At 41.4% G+C, this 20,862-nt stretch overlaps 1 protein-coding gene across 1 annotated transcript in view; it reads right to left on the bottom strand.

The window, feature by feature from the left end:
* The window catches only part of ZNF704 (zinc finger protein 704), a 276,320-nt gene that overhangs the window by 28,658 nt on the left and 226,800 nt on the right, over window positions 1-20,862 (bottom strand). Inside the window, exons 5-6 of the mRNA XM_007520149.3 lie at window positions 11,541-11,641; window positions 2,150-2,417 (exon numbers count right to left, since the gene is read on the bottom strand). Of these exons, the coding sequence (XP_007520211.2) occupies window positions 2,150-2,417; window positions 11,541-11,641 (369 nt within the window). The remainder of the gene's footprint in view (window positions 1-2,149; window positions 2,418-11,540; window positions 11,642-20,862) is intronic.

The raw sequence follows: 20,862 nt of genomic DNA, 5'->3' as shown, positions 1-20,862 counted from the left end.
CATGGTTTCGTACCTTAACACTGACAAAGAAGAACAAATGAACGAGCTATTCCTTTTGATCATCATAAAAAAATGTCAGGAAGAGAACTTGCATCATTCACTAATTTAATAATTAGCTTTTTTCTAGTATAGTTGAGTTTGAGTCTATTTAAATAAGTGGTTGACTTTTTCCTAAAAACAGATTTTGTTTTTCTAATTACAAATGTAGTTGCTAGAGAAAGTAGTATTATAAGTGGCACCACTGAAAAAATATTTTGGCAATACATAGTAAGAGCTATAAACTCCTTATGTACATGCTCTGACTCAGTAATTATTTTTGCGGAAATTTAAAGAAATCAAACACTACCAGCACTATAGTGCTCACCACAGAATTATTAATGATACTAAAAATCTGGATAGGCTGAAAAGAAAATATCAAACAGAATGATTGAAATAATTTGATGTTTTGATTTGAGTACTACTCAGTTACATGGGAAGCTATTTGTAAAACAAGGATGGGGAAATGCAATTAAAAAGTATTTGTGAAGAAGACACTTTGAGTTGGGTACCAGAGGTGGAACTCGGAGTCTCACACATGTCCTGAGCTGTAGAGCCACTTCCCTGACTCATCTGTAGCTAAACTACCTTCTTATAATCTTGAATATATTTCAATTACATTTAATTTAATCATATTTAAAATACTGTATCAATTGTATGATACATAATATTATCATTTAAACAAATCAAAACCTAAGAGTTAATAGTTGCTGGGGAGAAAAAGAGTTTTAGTGGCTGCATGGTGGAGCACCTGGTTAAGTGCATGGATCACCATGCACAAGGACCCAGGTTTGAGCCTCCGGCCCCCACTTATGGGTGGGGGGAGCTTCAGGAGTGGTGAAGCAGTGCTGCAGGTGTCTCTGTGTCTTTTTTCTTTTCCTGTCTCCCCTTCCCTTTCAGCTTCTCCCTGTTCTATCAGATAAAATAAATTAATTTAAAAAAAAGAAAAGGTGTCTTATCTGTGGCCTGTAATTGTAGTATTTGTTTCTAAGGTCTAATGGACTTTAGAGTGAATCAGAATTACCTGGTGGGCCTGATGCAGCACAGGTTGCTCACTACCATTCCCCAACTTCTACGGCTGTAGGTCAGAGACTTAATATTTTTAACATGTTCCCAGGTGAGGCTAACACTGACCCAATGACTTCTGCTCTAAACTGAGACCGTTAGCTTCTAATTCAGGTCATGAAGTCCCATACTTAAGGTGGAGAATGACTTATTATGCTAAAGTTTTCCATTGTTTACCTTTTTATGTCTTATTCACCTATAGTATATACCAGGCATTCTTCCAAGGGTTTAAACATTAAGGATTTTAATTTTTATAACAATCTCTCAGATATTAGATGTTCATTTCATATTGGTGAGTCCAGGAATCCAGTGTTTGTTCTTTGTGTGTCAAGATCTCAGCTATAACAGGGATGGGTGGGAGAGAGGGACAAACTATCACGTGTGATGCTGGTTTCCCATTGAATTTTCTTTTCCTGTAACATTTAGTTTTCTTATGGGTCAAAATGTTAATACCTGGGGAATTGGGCGGTGGTGCAGTGGGTTAAGCGCACGTGGCGCGAAGCGCAAGGACCGGCATAAGGATCCCGGTTTGAGCCCCCAGCTCCCTACTTGCAGGGGTGTTACTTCACAAGTGGTGAAGCAGGTCTGCAGGTGTCTATCTTTCTCTCCCCCTCTCTGTTTTCCCTTCCTCTCTCCATTTCTCTCTGTCCAATCCAACAACAACGCCATCAATAACAACAACAATAACTATAAGAACAATAAAAAACAAGGGCAACAAAAGTGACAATAAATAAATATAAAAATATATTTTAAAAAACAATGAAATGTTAATGTTTTTGGTCAAGGTGATTTTTTTTTTTTTTTTTACTTTTTAAATTATCTTTATTTATTAGATAGAGACAGCCAGAAATTGAGAGGGTGGGGTAGATAGAAAGGGAGACACCTGCAGCCCTGCCTCACCACTTGCAAAGCTTTCCCCCTGCAGATGGGGACCGGGGCCTAGAACCTGGGTCCCTGTACATTGTAGCATGTGTGTTCAACCAGGTGCGCCACCTCCCGGCCCCTTTGGCCAAGGTTTGATTCTCACAGTCCCTCGCAAGTAAGTCACCTGGTAAGCGTGGTCCGTGTGCACGAGGTAGAGGGTGGTGGGAGCTGAGCGGCTCAAAGGTGTCATCAGTTTAGTCTCAGTTTTGGCACAAGGAGTTTCTGCTCGGCTTGAATCTGGGATGGGGAAAGTAGGAGGTGAAGCCAGGGACTGGGAGGGGGAAACAGGGGCCAGGCTGCTCAGCCCGTCTGCCACCGAGTCTGTGTTGAGCTTGATCTCAGTGTAGTAGAAGTCCTCTTCTCCATCACTGTAGTCCGAGTCCCCAACACGCCTATGCAAAAGAGGACAAATGAGTCACACTAAATGATCAGCTCTCTTGCCTCAGAAATCTGTGCATGCTTGTCTGGACCGCTTATTCCTTTGTTGCCTACCTGGCAAATAGTTACCTATCTGGTAACACTCAACCTAGCCATCTAGTTCCAGGGAAGCTTTCCTTGACCTCTTAGAGCAGCTTATTCAACAAATGAGTCAACCAACCAACTACCCAACCAATCAGTTAATTCTTCAACTTTTTTTTTTTGGAAAGCTTATTAAACCCAGGTATTGTTTTAGGAGTTTCTGGCATCACAGTACAAAACAAAATATAGAGTCTGCCTTGATGGAACTTTATAGTCAAGTGAAAGAGGTAGACAAGAAATCCATAAAGAAATATGTATTTAATATAAGAGCAATGGCATTTTCAGAAAGAAAATGGAAGCTGTGTGAGCGTCTCTCTAAGCAGGGTGGGCTGAAAATTCAAATAGCATTCAGAAGAAGTTTCCCTGAGTGGGAAATCTGGGTCAAAATCTCCACAAGGGGAGGGGGAAACCCACACTGAATAGCACGAAGCCCTCGGTGAGGTAGGTTTTTCCCCCCAAGAATAGGACAGAGAGAGAGGAACAACAGTTGGTGCTCAGGATGCCAGGGAAAGCATGATCCAGGAAGTAATGTTTCAGAGTCTATAAGAATGGATTTGGACTTTATTCTGAATCTGACAGAAGCCTCTGAGGGTTTTCAAGGACTCACTTTTTTTTTTTTTTTTAAATCATCATTCTTTTTTTTTTTTTAATTTTATTTATTTATTCCCTTTTTGTTGCCCTTGTTGTTTTATTGTTGTAGTCGTTGTTGGATATGGCAGAGAGAAATGGAGAGAGGAGGGGAAGACAGAGAGGAGGAGAGAAAGATAGACACCTGCAGACCTGCTTCACCGCCTGTGAAGCGACTCCCCTGCAGGTGGGGAGCCGGGGTTCGAACCGGGATCCTTATGCCGGTCCTTGTGCTTTGCGCCACGTGCGCTTAACCCGCTGTGCTACAGCCCGACTCCCAAGGACTCACTTTTTAAAAGGATCAGCCTGTTTCGGTTGTATCTAGTCTACATATAAACCAAACCATCTGGTAGTTCTCTCTCACCACTTCACTATTTTACTTAACAATACGATATTATACTTTTTAAATTGCAGAATATTTTGTTCTTAATAATATAACATCACACATTAAAATGTTTTATTAGTGATTTAATATTGACTTACAAAATTATAAGAAACAGGAGTATCATTCCCTATCTTTCCCACCACCAGAATTCTGTTTCCTCATTCCCTCCTTTGGAAATTTCATTAGTTCTCCCAGGATCACAGATACACACACTTTTTAATTGCAGAATAATGTTAGACTGAATATGTATTCCCACACTTGCAAATGAAATAGTAACTAAACTGCCTCTTAAACTTCGAGAACTATGGCCAGGCAGTGGCGCACCTGGTTAAGCACACATATCACAGTTCACAAGGACCCAGGTTCAAGCCCCTGGTCCTCACCTACAGGGGAAAGCTTCACAAGTGGTGAAGCAACACTGCAAGTGTCTTTCTGTCTCTTTCTTTCTCTATCTTCCCCTTCTCTCAATTTCCCTCTGTCTCTGTCCAATACTAAAAAATAAATAAAAATATAAACTTTGAGAAATATGGTAATTATGGGGGGGTGGTTGTCCATAGGACTTTGGTGGTGGGTGTGGTGAATCATATAGAAACGTGTGGCTGTGAAAATACACCTCTGAAATCCTCTGATTTTGTACACTACGGTTACAACACTAATAATGAAATTACTGTAAAAAGGATCACTCTGGCTACTGCCTACAGAATAGGAGACAGAAGGGCAAGAAGAGGAAATTGAGACCAGAGAGAAGTTTTTGTCACTGACAATCTAGATTAGTGGTGAGAGTGGCTGAGCAAGAGGGTAGTGGAGAATGTCACAAAGAAGACAAATTTGGAAGTTTGAAGAGTAGGCATACAGGAGTTTAGAATCAACTCCTAATTGTTAGATCCTCTGTGTTCCTTCTGAAGTGAATTTACTTAATTTGATTCACTTTCTTTGATTATTTGGTGTTATTTTGTATTAAAAAATTACCACCTCCCTCCTTAAGAGTGTGTTTCTTTAAGGCTGTTATTTGTTAATCTTTGTATCACTTCAAATACCAGCATATCTGGCACACTCTTCCTGTTAAACGTGGAATGAATGATGCTGATATTGTAGCACAGTGCATAAGCAGTGCATAAGGACATGCAATTCTGTAGTGAGATTTCCTAGGTCTAAATCCTTATACCTTCTAGCTACGTGGTGGCTTTAAAAAAATTTTTTTTTCCTACATGGCTCTATATTCTTCACTGGCAAAATAAATCCAAACATAGTGCTGCTTGTTATGAAGATTAAATGAATGTAGACTACTGAGAAGTTGAGGAAGACTGGTCTTGAAATGAGTGCAGCCTAGAATGTTCCTAGCTATGACCATGGGCTGTGAGCTCAGACTGACAGGGACTAGGAGGTTCTACAGGCTCCTCCTGTACTTTTCCATAGAAAGTTTTGAGTGAAATAAAACAACTGTCTAGAATCTAGAAAACATTGAGTACAGTTGTTAGTATCTAGGGAGGTAGTTTGTACCTGTCAGTCTGGCCTTGTGGGATGGCTGGGCCGGGCCGAGACCCTTGTCCATCTCTCTTCCATGGGGCATATTTCATGAACACATTTAGTAGCAACACATTACTGACTTAGAATGATGCCCCCGCCCCTTACAAGATGAACATAAAACCCAAAATAAAATCCCCTTCTCCTTGACCTTTCTGTCCTGGCAAATCAGAAGCTTCTCCCAGTCTTGCTATAATTCCCCTGAGACCTGAGGCTGAGGTGTCTAGGGAAGTATCTCTATACTGTCTCAGGGTTGGCTGGGCTTGGCTTTCTGACAAGCATACCATTCAAGACCCCAGAGAGTGGGAAGAAGAATGTGCATGTGTGCTATTCCTGTTCACTTTTCCTTCCCAGTAAGAGACAGGCCAACATGCCACTGACTGCCAAGGCCTACTAGTAGACACACGGGCCTGGAGGAAATTATGCATTCTACATGGAGCTCAGTCAGGATCAGTGTACAAGAATGGAGTGAGATTTAAGAGAAAATAGTGTACTTTTTCTACTGCCATGGTAAGCATTGCAACTATAGAAGATATAAGATGTATTTCCTTTGGTTGTTGTTATAGTTCTCTCCATCTTCACACACAGCCAACACTCATTAAGAAAGTTCTAGTGCCTTTTCCAACTATGACACCATTTCCCCAGACAATAACCTGGGTCCACCTGCATATTAGCTGTCAGACTCAGGAAAAAACTAGTAAAGTCATAGGCCCTCTGGAATATACCTAAAATAGACCTATTAGCTTTTTTCCAAAACGGAGACCCCAGATCTTCATCTGCAATATTCTTGCCTTTAGGTTCATAATTAGTCAACAATTTGTTCTGCATTGTATTTTAACTCCTGTTAGTCACCAGGTTCCTGATGATACCATGATGCCAACCCAACTTCCCTGAGCAGAGGACCCCACCATGTGTCTTGGAGCCTGGCCTCCCCAGATCCCTGCCCCACTAGGGAAAGAGACAGGCTGAGAGTATGGATCGAACTGCCAACACTCATGTTCAGCAGGGAAGCAATTACAGAAGCCAGACCTTCCTCCTTCTGCACCCCACAATGATCCTGGGTCCGTACTCCCAGAGGGATAAAGAATAGGGAAGTTATCAAGGGAAGGGATTGGATATGGAGCTCTGGGGGTGGGCACTGTATGGAAATGTACCCCTCTTATCCTATAGTCTTGCCAATATTTCCATTTTATATAAATAAAAAATATTAAAAAAAAAAGTTCTGCCAGTACACCGTGCCCTCCTCCAACTCAACCATTTCCAACACCATAGGACACTGGGCCTCCACCCCCCTTGTCAGCCTATTCCACAAGTGGTGCTGACACCAATCATCAGGATATGTAAGACAGTAAAGCTGTGGTAACAATCTTGCAAATAACAACATTCCTCTCTCAAAGTGATCTGTTAAAAACAAAACAAAACAGAACAGACAATGTTTTGCTACCTGTAGTCAGATAATTGAGCCCATAGCTTAAAAAGAGACAAGCGATCGCTCAGGCACTAGGCTTTGCATACATAGTGGGCTGTGTGTGTGTGTGTGTGTGTGTGTGTGGGGTCCTTGCATAGTGGTCTCGTAGGGCTATGAATCTGAATTCAGCAAGGCAATTTTTTAAAAAATATTTATTTTATTTATTTATTCCCTTTTGTTGCCCTTGTTTTATTGTTGTAGTTATTATTGTTTTTGTCGTTGTTGGATAGGACAGAGAGAAATGGAGAGAGGAGGGGAAGACAGAGAGGAGGAGAGAAAGATAGACACCTGCAGACCTGCTTCACCGCCTGTGAAGCGACTTCCCCTGCAGATGAGGAGCCGGGGGCTTGAACCCGGTCCTTGTGCTTTGCGCCACCTGCGCTTAACCCGCTGCACTACAGCCCAACTCCCCAGCAAGGCAATTTTTAAAGCATGAGTAATATATGAGTCCTAGGGAAGCAAGTACAGCAGCACACTGTGAATTTCATCCACCATGGGAGTACCTCCTGGGTACTCAAAGGAAAACTGTGTGATGGTGCTTAAAGTCTATACATACTTATATATAGCGTGTGCTTCTGCATGGTGCTAATCAGAATTCAATTTTCTGGGCATGTGGAATTTAAAGCAAATACTTTAGCTTCAGACTACAGCTTCAGGAGGTTCTTTCTAAACTTTTAAATGACTCTAAGCTATTTATATTATGAATTGTCTTCCCCCCTACCCCTTATTGGGGAATTAATGTGTTACATTTGACAGTGAATACAATAGTTTGTATTTGCATAACATTTCTTAGTTTTCCACATAACAATACAACCCCCACTAGGTCCTCTGTCATCCTTTTCCAGGACCTGTACTCTCTACTCCCCCCCCCCCCCCACACACACACACCCCAGAGTCTTTTACTTTGGTGCAATACACCAACTCCAGCTCTGGTTCTACTTGGGTTTTCTCTTCTGACCTTGTTTTTCTGCCTGAGAGTGAGATCATCCCATATTCATCCTTTTGTTTCTGACTTATTTCACTTGATCATGTTATGTGAATTATCTTAATAATGAGCTTTGAGGGAAGACACTAGGATTGCCTTCTAATGTCATGGTTTTTTTTTTGTTTGTTTTTGCTTTTTAACCAGAGCACTGCTTAGCTCTGGTTTATGGTGGTGGTGGTGGTGGTGGTGGTGACTGAATTTGGGACTTTGGAGCCTCAGGCAAGAGAGTCTCTTTGCATAACTATTATGCTATCTATCCCGCCCAACTAGGATTCCCTTCTTTGAAGACTTCATAGGAACAGGAATGAGAGGGAGTCGGGCTGTAGTGCAGCGGGTTAAGTGCAGGTGGCGCAAAGCGCAAGGACCTGTGTAAGGATCCCGGTTCAAGCCCCCAGCTCCCCACCTGTAGGGGAGTCGCTTCACAACCGGTGAAGCAGGTCTGCAGGTGTCTCTCTTTCTCTCCCTCTCTCTGTCTTCCCCTCCCCTCTCCATTTCTCTCTGTCCTATCCAACAACAACATCAATGATGACTACAACAATAAAACAGCAAGGGCAACAAAAGGGAATAAATAAATAATAAAAAAATATATTAAAAAAAAAAAAACAGGAATGAGGGCACTCTAGCCCAGAGTGTTTCAGTGTGGTATTTACTAGAGGATGAAATGGAATCCTCTCTGGTTATGGGACCAGGAAAACAGACTTCCTGTGCCACACCTACTGTGCTTGGAGACAGGCATGCTATGGTCTGGGTCCATCAGTGTCCCCATCTGTCAACCCTTCTGACCCTTCTGATTAGACAACTAGATCCTTGCTTATTTACAAAGTCACTGAATGAGCTGACATGCAGAGATGGGCGAAATTATTTTACAATCATTTTATTTTTTTATATCACTTTTATTGAATAATGTATTTCCTAAATTTATCTTTAGCTGGGCAAAGTGATCATGTTTATTTCTCAAACACATATATTATTGATATTCATTTGTGTCTAAATATTGGGGAGTTTGAACTTCACATAAGAATAAAGTTTTGTGGGGGTCGGGCGGTAGCACAGTGGGTTAAGCGTACGTGGTGCAAAGCGCAAGGACCAGCATAAGGATCCCGGTTCGAGCCCCCAGCTCCTCACCTGCAGGGGAGTTGCTTCACAGGTGGTGAAGCAGGTCTGCAGGTGTCTATCTTTCTCTCCCCCTCTCTGGCTTCCCCTCCTCTCTCCATTTCTCTCTGTCCTATCCAACAATGAATGACATCACCAATAACAACAATAACCACAACAAGGCTACAAGGGCAATAAAAAGGGGGAAAAAATGGCCTCCAGGAGCAGTGGATTTGTGGTGCAGGCACTGAGCCCCAGCAATAACTCTGGAGGCCAAAAAAAAAAAAATAAAATAAAGGTTATGACTTATTTCTTCTCAAGGTCCCTTCAGAGTCTCAGATCCCTGGACAAGACAGACTAAGGAATAAAGAGCAAGACTGCTGCTCTACTACCCTGCGGTGTGATTCTTAATCACTGTGGTTTTTCCAAGCTATGTTTTATCTTTCCTTAGAAAAATTCTACAAGGAGACATATAGATTGTACACATAAAGAGATTATGTGAACAACAGAGAAGGATAGAGCTCTGTCATCAGGCATCTTTTTTTTTTTTTTTAATTGCCATCAGGGTATTGCTAGGGCTCAGTACTTACACTATAAATCCACAACTTCTGGTGGCCATTTTTTCCTTTTTTTTTTTTTTTTCTATTTTATTTTTTTACTTGACAGGACAGAGAGAAACTGGGATGGGGAGAGACAAAGATGCAGATATCTGCTTCACCACTCATGAAGCATCTCCCCTGCAGGTGGGGAGTGCGGGCTCAAACCTGGATCCTTGCACATATGCACTTAACTGAACTTACCAATACCCTACTCCCAGGGTGTGGGGTCAAAGGAACCCTCCTGCACTGCTGGTGGGAATGTCAATTGGTCCAACCTCTGTGGAGAACAGTCTGGAGAACTCTCAGAAGGCTAGACATGGACCTACGCTATGACCCTGCAATTCCCCTCCTGGGGATATATCCTAAGGAACCCAACACAGCCATCCAAAAAGATCTGTGTACACATATGTTCTTGGCAGCACAATTTGTAATAGCCAAAACCTGGAAGCAACCCAGGTGTCCAACAACAGATGAATGGCTGAGCAAGTTGTGGTATATATACACAATGGAATACTACTCAGCTGTAAAAAATGGTGACTTCACCGTTTTCAGCCGATCTTGGATGGGCCTTGAAAAAATCATGTTGAGTGAAATAAGTCAGAAACAGAAGGATGAATACGGGATGATCTCACTCTCAGGCCGAAGTTGAAAAACAAGATTAGAAAAGAAAACACAAGTCGAACCTGAAATGGAATTGGAGTATTACACCAAACTAAAAGACTCTGGGGTGGGTGGGTGGGTGGGGAGAATACAGGTCCATGAAAAATGATGAATGAAATAGTGGGGGTTGTATTGTTAAATGGGAATCTGGGGAATGTTATGCATGTAAAAAAAAAAAAGAAGAAGAAGTAGAAACGCAAAGCAGAAATTGACTGAGTTTGGAGTATGGCACCAAAGTAAGAAAGCAGAAGTATACTAGAGTTTGCAGTGAGTACCTCCCTAATACTTCCTCTCCACTTTTCCAAGCTTTGGGTCCATGACTGCTCAACAATTTGTTTGGCTTTGTATGTTAACTCTCTTTTCAGTCACCAGGTTCCAGGTGTCATCAGGATGCCGGCCAGACTTCCCTGGATTGAAGACCCCACCAATATGTCCTGGAGCTCAGCTTCCCCAGAGACCCACCCTACTAGGGAAAGAGAGAGGCAGACTGGGAGTATGGACCGACCAGTCAACGCCCATGTTCAGCGGGGAAGCAATTACAGAAGCCAGACCTTCTACCTTCTGCAACCCACAATGACCCTGGGTCCATGCTCCCAGAGGGATAGAGAATGGGAAAGCTATCGGGGGAGGGGGTGGGATATGGAGATTGGGTGGTGGGAATTGTGTGGAGTTGTACCCCTCCTACCCTATGGTTTTGTTAATTAATCCTTTCTTAAATAAAATAAAAAAAAAAAAGAAGAAGAAGAAGTTGAATCAAAGGTCAAAAAAAAAAAAATACCCTGCTCCCTCATCAGGCGTCTTAAGAACAGTAACAGAAAGGCTATCACAGTGACCCTTAATCCCTTTATAGGCTCTGTATGTTTTTGAGACTTACAAATACTCTTTATTGGGGAAAAACATACATTCACTTTTACAAGCAATTTTAGATGGCTCACAACTCCTTGAAATCTAACTAGAGGCCTCTGTTTAAGAACTTCTGCCATAGTATTTTTGTTTTGTATTTTAAAAATCACTTTACCATATGTTTTATTTTTGACTTCACCCATAACCCTTCAGGGTGAATAATACTCATAGCCTTTTTAGAGGGAAGTAAGGTTCAGAGCAATGACTTGCCTAGTGTCATTTAGTAGAAAAACAAAGGACTTTAGATATTCAGTCCACATTTGTACCACTGTGCCCTAGTGACTTCTATTATCTCTAGTGGCCACCTCTATAGTGATGAGGAAGACAATGTAAGCCCTGTCCTTACCCCTGTGTTTAGAACTTTGAAGACAGGCACAGTGCAGTGTGTCATTTCTTTTTTTTTTTTTTTTAATTTTTTATTTATAAAAAGAAAACATTGACTAAACCATAGGATAAGAGGGGTACAACTCCACATAATTCCCACCACCAGAACTCCGTATCCCATCCCCTCCCCTGATAGCTTTTTTATTCTTTATCCCTTCGGGAGTAAGGACCCAAGGTCATTGTGGGATGCAGAAGGTTGAAGGTCTGGATTCTGTAATTGCTTCCCAGCTGAACATGGGCATTGACAGGTCGGTCCATACTCCCAGCCTCTCTCTCTCTTTCCCTAGTCTGGAAGCGCTCTGGGGAATGCAGGTGGCCTTTGACTGAACTGATGAAGGTTCTTCAAGCTTTGAAGATGTATGGTCTTACCCGAGATGAATGGTCCGGATGTGTTTCTGGATACCTGCTGCAGTGCTCAGCACCTTTCCACAGTTTTTCCAGAGGCATTTAAACATCACCTTCATGGAGTTCTATAATGGGGGAGAGAGAACTACATTAAAATAAAAATCAATCTATCAATATTTCGTTGTCCCACCCAACATATTTTTTCTTCATTGGAAAATTCCTTCATTAAAATAGCTTCTCATCTTCTTTTATTTTTCTATTTGTGTTTAGGCCCTCTTGCAGTTTTATTTTTTTTTGAAGAATCTATTTATTTTATTTGATGGCACAGAGTAAAACTGAGAGAGGGAGGAGATATAGAGAAGGAGGAAGGGAGGGAGGGAGGGAGGGAGGGAGGGAGGGAGAGAGAGAGAGAGAGAGAGAGAGAGATCTCCAGTACTGCTTCATCACTCATGAACCTTCCTCTCAGGTAGGGACTGGGGGCTTGAACCTGGGTCCTTATACATGGTAAAGTGTTCAGTCAGGTTTGCCAGAGCCAGGCCCTTCTCATCTTCTTGACTATAATTCACCTCACCATTCTAGGAAGCCCATCATCAGATGATGATCTTGGTGACAGCAGACATTTACCCATATCCTTTATAAATACTGGATTCTACTGATATTTTTAGTTCATGATTATTAAAGTGGTCATGTCATTTAGGTGTGAATGACAGTGGCCAGCACTCACTGAACACTTCCCAGGTGTCAGGTACTAAGAGTTTATGTCGGGGAGTCGGGCAGTAGCACAGTGGGTTAAGCGCACGTGGCACAAAGATCAAGGACCGGCGTTAAGGATCCCGGTTCGAGACCTCGGCTCCCCACCTGCAGGGGAGTCGCTTCACAGGCAGTGAAGCAGGTCTGCAGGTGTCTATCTTTCTCTCCCCCCTCTGTCTTCCCCTCCTCTCTCCATTTCTCTCTGTCCTATCCAACAATGATGACAACAATAATAACCACAACAATAAAAAAACAAGGGCAACAAAAGGGAATAAATAAATAAGACAAATTAAAAAAAAAGAGTTTATTTCATTTAATCTAAAAGATGGACACTACTATTAAAATACATGAGCCTGGGGCCTGACAAAATAGTACACGCGGCTAGTGCACCTGCTTTACTATATATTACCCAGCTCCACCATTTGGTTGGCGGTTGTGTTGTCTTTATGTCTCTGTCTCTATCTGAAAAGTTGGTCTGGAGCAGCAAAGTTCTGACAATGACACATAAATAAATAAGTAAAGAACATAAGCCTGATGAGTCTGTGTTTATTCTAAGGATAGTTTACATACTTCAATTTCTCTGATCTTTGGGCCACTGATCTGAGCACATAGGATATAAGATGAGCCAAAAGGAGACAGTTTAAGTCCCATCCACAGGTCTCAGCATTCACAGAAATGAATTCTGCTTATTAAAAAATCAATTCATATAACGAATTATTACTGAGTTGTCAGAAAAGTCATTATGAATTGTTTGCATAGAAAACCAAAAACATATGTCATGACTTTTCGATAAGCCAATACAATATTAATAGGCAAGACTTCACATTATGGGTCCTTTCTGACCATTTTCTTTTCAAATGATGAAGCTATACTATAAAAATATCTTCTACTTAAGGGAGTTAATAACTCAAAATTAAAATTACAGGTATCTGATACATCTGAAAGTTCAAATGGAAATGAAGTCATTATAGATGAAAATACCAAAATTTTTTTATGATAATATTGAAAAAGAAGAGGCTGTTCTTTGAGAACTTGCACTCTAGTAAGGAAAGACAGGAAAGAAGACAAATGGTGATGTTTTCAGATATGATAAGAATACTGGAGATGGGTGTGAGGCTGCTTAAAGTCAGCTGAGGTTTCTAAAAGGTACACTTCTGAGTTGGGATCTTCAGATTGGAAAGGGACAGTGATGCAAAAAGCTAGTTTCCCAGATAGATGGAAGAGAATGAGAGAGCCTGAAGATGGGCTAGGATCTGACGTATTGGAGAGTCAGAAAGGACAAGGAGTTCAGAGGGAAGTATGAGAGGGAATGATCTGCCTGAGATAATGTGGAGAGACAAGAGATTATGCAGGGTCTTGTTAATGAAAGTTAGAAATTTGGATTTAATTTTAATTTTTTTTATAAATAATTGTTGGGCATTACGCCTGCTCCCCCCTGCTCCATGCTGGATTGCTTGATGCTGTGGTCTATTTACATAATCATTGTTTTGTCTGAGACCTGCCCTGTCTGTAGGGCATTGGTTTAATCCCCACTGGTTAGATGGAAGCTTGCTACTTTCAAGCTCTTTTCTTCTCCCCACCCCCTATCCTACCCATTTCCTTTTCCGACCTGCCACTTCTGCTTCAGAAGATATAAAGGCAGCATTGCACTGTGTTCCCGCTCAGCCATGAGAGTTCCTGGTTCCTCTCCTGCATCACTGAGTAAGCAGCAGCCTAGGTTGGCTCCGGTCAAGTTCTCTCCAACCCAGAGAGCACATGCCCAGGAAGAAACACCCTCAGGCTAGCCTGGCAAATAATCCTTTGTTTTTTAAAAATATTTTATTTATTTATTCATGAGAAATGATAAAAAAGAGAAAGACCCAGACATCACTCTGGTACATGTGCTGCCAGGGATTAAACTCAGGACCTCAGGCTTGAGAGTCCAATGTCCTATCCAGTGTGCCACCTCATGGACCACTGGATTTTATTTTATAGTAAAAGAGTGGATATTGAAGGAGGTTAAATAGAAGCCTGATGTTATATGATTTAGGTTTTAGAAATAATATTATTCTGTTTTTAGTGGGGAGAGAAAAATAGATCACCAGTGTTATTCTATTGTAGGTCAGAGACAACTGGGGGGCTTGGTGGAGGTCTAGATAGTAAGGTTAGAGATAAAGGCACAGACAAAATTTCTGTTGGGTTGAATATAAGACATAGTAATGATGGTGAAAAGGGACCTAGGTAGGGAGAAACAAGGTTTTGAGACACCTATGATGGGAAAATAAGAAATTATACACTCTGTGTCAACAACTGTAATGTACAACATTACCCCCCCCATAAAGTAGTAAAAATAAAAAAATTAAGGTGGTATTAAAGATGACTTCTATAGAGGGTCAGTGAAATATATCACCTGGTAGGATGCCTATTTTAACCTAAATGCGACCCTGGTTAAAGCTTCCTATACACCACATGGTAATACTATATCTTCTCCCCACCTCCCTCTCCTTTTCTTTCTTCCTCTCTTTCCCCCACCCCTCCCCACCTCCTTCTTTCTCTAGCTGAAAAAGTTGGCCTGGAATGGGGAAGTCCTGGAAATAACTGATAGATAAATAAATAAATATGACTTACACAACTGAGTAAGTTGTGCTTCTGTTTTGGATGTTAACTTTGAGATACATATTGTATATCCAAGAAGAGATAGCAAGTAGGACACTAGATACAAGACACTGAACTTAGGAAAAATCAATTTCAAAGCTAGAGATATAAATTTATTGTCAGACACTGAAGGATACTCCAAACCTTGGTCTGGATATGATTGTCAAGGCCAAAATATAGCCAATGAATTATTAGAAACCTCAGCAGCCATTCAATAGTTCAGGTTGGAGACTGAAAAGGAGCAATGAGAGAAAGAGAGAGGAGGAGTTAGTGTGGTATAAATAGCACAAATAAAGAAACCATCCAAGAAAAAGCATATGAGCAATCAAGTTGAACAACCCAGAAGAGTTCTTTGGATTCTGGCTGGATACAGAAGTTGTCATTGACCCAGACAAGGACAGGTTTCTTAGGATGGGGGAGGATGGAAGCCAGACTGTCATTGGTTGGAGAATAAATGAAATTTATATCAGTGTCAACTTTTTCAGAAGATTTTGTTACATAGGAGTAGTGAACACAGTTTTTAAACAAGAGTGGTAATGAAAAAAGGTTTTACACTGATGGGAATGATTGCAAAGACAGAAAACTGACCTAAAGTAGACGTGAGGATCATACATGATGAGGTCCTGCACAGGGTGATAATAATATGTTAGTGCCTACAGCTAAGGTAGAAAGTTTTTCTTGAGAAATAAGAATAGAAAGGGCCAACAGAAAGTAGAGCTTGGACTAGTTATGGTATATTGCACCAAAGTAAAGAACTCTGGCGGGGGCTGGGGGGTAGGGTGGGTAGAGAGGGTAGGGGACTTTCAGGTCCTGGTGCATGATGGAGGAGGAAGATCTAGGCTGGGGGGTGAGAGTGTTTTGCAGAAAAGAGGAATTTTACATATGTACCAACAACTATATTTACTGTAAACCATTAATCCCCCAATTAAAAAAATAAAGAAAAGCAAAGTTGCCTTGGTTAGGAGGGCAGTTCCTCACTGGGAAAATAAGGGGGATGAGATGATAAATGAAGTGGCAGTTGAACTGCTCATCTAAAAAGAAAACAGGTACTCTTCATTAAATGCTTCTAAATTTTCAGTGAGGTAGGAAGTGAGGTCAACACTTAGGTCAAAGAAGGGAGCTCTGTGGGAAATTGGAGGAGGCCAGAGAAAGAAGAAATGGTTGTCTTACAAAGCGGGAAAACAGTAGAGAAAGCAGATTATTTCCATCTTCATGGGGAAAATAAGAATTCAAAAATGTTTTGGTACATATCCAGTGTCATTTGATGGTTTCTTATTAATTAGATAAAACTTTCATTTTTAGTAAAATAATACTACATAACATACAGAGCTAGTAAGTTCTTTCTGTATTTCAGAAATCTTTATGTCTCATTATTATTGTTTTTTTTAAATCAAGAGACAAGAGCACTGCTCTACCATTTATGACATTTCATTTGTTTTTGTCTCTCTTGCTTTTATGTGGTATCAAGGATCAAGTCCAGATCCTCAGGCTTGCAAGGATTGTGCTCTATTGATGGGCCACCTCCCCAGCCTCAGTTTAGGAATTTTTAAAAGTTGCTGAGTATTTTAGAAAATGATAACTGTGGTGTTACTTTTGTGTCACACATAATTTATAAGCTTGCTGTTCTTTGTTTCTGTTATAATATGCCAAGCATATTTTAAACCGACTAGTAGCAAACTTTGACACTGACAACACAAATAAACATCACTTCTTTCCGTAGCCGTTCATTAGTTCAGGAAGCTAATCTAGAGGTCGCAAACCCCAAAATACAATGCAGACTAAGGTTCTCTTTAAGTCACCTGAAAATAATATAACTATCAATTGTCATACTTTGGCTATTATCTCCTCAATTATAACCATATCTTTTTTGACTCCTGTTAGGGACATCAAAGAAATCTTCCCAAGGAAAATTAGATAATGGATATAAAGAAATATGATCCATTTTACTTCCTTGTTAATTTTAAAAAATATTTATTTATTCCCTTTTGTTGACTGTGTTGTTTTATTGTTGTAGTTATTATTGTTGTTGTTATTGATATTTTTGTTGTTGGATAGGACAGAGAGAAATGGAGAGAAGAGGGGAAGACAGAGAGGGGGAGAGAAAGAAAGACACCTGCACACCTGCTTCACCGCCTGTGAAGCGACTCCCCTGCAGATGGGGAGCTGGGGACTTGAACTGGGATCCGTACGCTGGTCCTTACGCTTTGTGCCACCTGTGCTTAACCCGCTGCGCTACCGCCTGACTCCCTCAATTTTTTTTTTTCTGAATTTTTAAGAGACATGGTAAGGGGTAGACTACAAAAAAATTATTTATTTATTTATTTTTGGCCTCCAGGGTTATCGCTGGGGCTTAGTGCCTGCACTAGGAACCCACTGCTCCTGGACGACATCTTTTTTCCATTGTTGTTGTTGCTGTTGCTGTTACTGTTGTTGTTGTTGCTGCTGCTGTTGTTGAATAGGACAGAGAAAAATTGGGAGAAGACAGAGAGAGGGAGAGAAAGATAGACACTTGCAGACCTGCTTCACTGCTTGTGAAGAGATCCCCCCTGCAGGTGGGGAGCCAGGGGCTCAAAGTGAGATCCTTGAGCGGGTCCATGCGTTTCACATTATGTGCACTACCGCTTGGTCCCTTTGTTTTTGTTTTTAACATGGTAAGCAGGAACCATGACTTCTTGCTCAACTTTCTATCCAGTGCTTAACACAACAGTAAATATGTTGTGTTAAGTCTTGAGAAAGTTTAGTTTTGGGTTCCAGAACAATTACCCACATTTGAAATCTTTTAAGCATTTGGAAATCCACTTAGTAAACAATCTAAATTAAAAGAAAGTTTGTAGGGGGTCAAGTGGTAGTGCAGAGGGTTAAGCGCACATGGTGCAAAGCGTAAGGATGGGTTCATAAGGATCTGGGTTTGAGCCCCCACCTACAGTGAGGGTGGCTTCACAAGTGGTGACACAGGTCTGCAGGTGTCTTCTTTCTCTCCCCCTCTCTGTCCACCCCTCCACTCTCAATTTCTGTCTTACCCAACAATAACAGCAGCAATAACAATAATATCAACAACAAGGGTAACAAAATGGGGGAAAAATGGCCTCCAGGAGGATGGGATTCATAGTGCAGGCACCCAGCTCCAGCGATAACCCTTGGGAGAAAAGAAAAAAGAAAATAACATTTGTCAAAAAATTACTGCTCTATAGATGTCAAAAACTTTCAAAATGATCACAATTTATTTATAGTCATCTCTGGCGATGTATTGTTCTAGGCCGACCTTTAGAGATAGACACAGGGAGGGATTCGGGTGGTAGCTCAGAGGGTTAAGCGCATGTGGCACGAGCGCAAGGAATAAGAATAACAATCTCCGTTCGAGCCCTGGCTCCCCACCTGCAGGGGAGTCATTTCACAGGCGGTGAAGCAGGTCTGCAGGTGTCTATCTCTCCTCCTCTCTGTCTTCCCCTCCTCTCTCAATTTCTCTCTGTCCTATCTAACAATGACAACAACAATAATAATAACTACAACCACACACACACAAAAACAACCAAGGGCAACACAAAAGAGAAAATAAAATACATTAAAAAAAAAAAAAAAAGAAAGACACAGGGAGAAAGAAAATCTAGCACAAAATCTTCCCTCTGTCAGGTGGAGGCTGTGCTTCAATCTGGGTCATACCCACGACAAAGTCAGCATACAACACAAGTGAATTAACTTGCCAGACCCTGCATGATTACAAATTGGTGATTTTACGTGGCTGTAAACTAAGTTCTCAGCCCAGGTTCATGGTAATGCCCTAAACGGTGGACAATGAATCAGATCATCTTTCTGCTTGCCTTGCTTGTGTTTTTTGAATTGCTTCATACTCGAAGTACATGGAGGTGCTTCTATTTCCTCTTTCTTTGTTTATTTATTTGTTTCTTCCAATCCTTCCTTCCTTCCTTTTCCAGCTTTCAAAAGACTGATAAATGAACAGATCTGGAAAGTCAGAAACTTCTTACAAGTTGTAGAAACTCCTGGTCTTTTGGGAAAGCATCTTGTCCACATCACCTCAACACTCTGGGCCTTTATTTCTCTATTTGTACAACAAGAGGATCAAGGGACTGGAAGATAGTTCAGCCAGTGGAGTGCATACTTTACCATGTATGATGACCTGGGTTTGAGTCCTCGGCTACTTATACAGGAACACTATATGAAAGAAAAGCTTCACTCATGGTGGAATATTGCTGGGGCATTTTGTTGGTATGCATGAGACCCCTTCTGTTTCATTTGGTTTAAATCCCCCCTGCTTAACACTATTCTATTTACATAACCACTTCATTCTATTTACATAACCGCTGTTAACAAGCACCACCCTCCCTCCAGGGCATTGGTTCAATCCCCACTGTTTCATGATAAGTTTTTGCTCCACCCCCTCTCCTTGTCACACTCTGATTGTCACCAGTCACTTTTCTCTCCACCCTCTCTATGTCACATCCTGTTTCCACCCTACTTGGCAAGTATATATAAAGACAGCATTGTGAGTTTTAAGGTACTTGAATTTAGCTTAGCTCGTCTTAGATTGTGCTGCGTCCTGCATGAATAAAGAGATACTGCGTACAACCCAGCCATGAGTCCCTGGTCGTCTGTTACCCGCCCGTGAAGCCAGCCCAGCGAAAACAACATAACCCGTCGAAAACAATAGCATTTTATCAGTTTCTCTCTTTCACCCTTCAGCTTAAAAAGAGACAGACAGACAGACAGACAGACAGACAGACAGACAGAAGAAAGAAAGAAAGAAAGAAAGAAAGAAAGAAAGAAAGAAAGAAAAAGAGTCCACCAGGAATGGTAAAATTGCACTGGTATGAAGCCCTAGTGAAAGCTCTGGCAACAAATCAAATAATCAACAATGCCCCCCAAACAAGGATAGTAAGATCAGTTGTTTGGGATCTGCAGGTCTTTAGGGGAGTCATGTTATTACAAAGTGGTGGGTAAATTCAAATCTATAGCAATACTGCTTAAGCCAAAAGAAAAAAAAAATTTTCAGCCAAAGAACTACTTAGCTGGTTTATAGTGGTGCCATGGATTTAACCTGGGAACTTTAGTGCCTCCGGCATTAAAGTATATAGCATAAACTGTGCTATGTTATTTCTCTGGTCCCTAACAAGTACTTTTTTTTTTTTTGCCTCCAGTGTTATGCCTGAGGCTTGGTGCCTGTACTACAAATCTACTGCTCCTGGTGGCCATATATATATTTTTTCATTGTTGTTGTTGTTATTGTTGTTGCTACTGTTGTACAAGACAGAGAGAAATTGAGAGAGGAGAAGACAGAGATGGGGAGAGAAACACAGACACCTGCAGAACTCCTTTACTGCTTTCAAAGAGAGCCCCCTGCAGGTGGGGAGCCAGGGACTAGAACCAGGATCCTTGAATGGGTCCTGTGTGCACTTAACCTGGTGTGCTACCACCTAGCCCTCAACACATACTTTCTGTAGATATAGTGGTGACAAAAAAATGACACCTCTTTTTTTTTTGCCATCACTGGGACTTCACTGTTCTTCACTTACCTTTGGGGGAGAGGGAGAGGGAAAGGGGGAGGGAAAGAGAGAGAGAGAGAGAGAGAGAGAGAGAGAGAGTGTGTGTGTGTGTGTGTGTGTTATGGGGGGAATATACCACAGAACTGAAGCTTCCCCCAGTGTGATGGTGGTTGGGTTGAAATGTGGGTCACTGGCATAATAAAGCGGGCACCCTTCTAGGTGAGCTATTTTGTCATTCCAAGAACAAAAAATTTTATAAACGGAATAATAAATAATCTGTTATAATAGGGACAGAGAGGCAGAGAGACAGAGAAAGAGTGAAAGAGACTTTGGGACCTGGTGGTGGTGCCCCTGCTTGAATGCACATCTTACAAGGAAATATCTGGATTCAAGGCCCCAGGCAGGCCCCACCTGCAGGAAGAAAGCTTCATGAGTGGGGAAGCAGTGCTGCAGTTACCTCTCTT

This window comes from Erinaceus europaeus, chromosome 1, assembly GCF_950295315.1.
Source record: "Erinaceus europaeus chromosome 1, mEriEur2.1, whole genome shotgun sequence".
NCBI classification, from domain to species: Eukaryota; Metazoa; Chordata; class Mammalia; order Eulipotyphla; family Erinaceidae; genus Erinaceus; species Erinaceus europaeus.
Note: the sequence above shows the minus strand (reverse complement) of the source record. Positions and strands in the feature narration are given on the sequence as shown.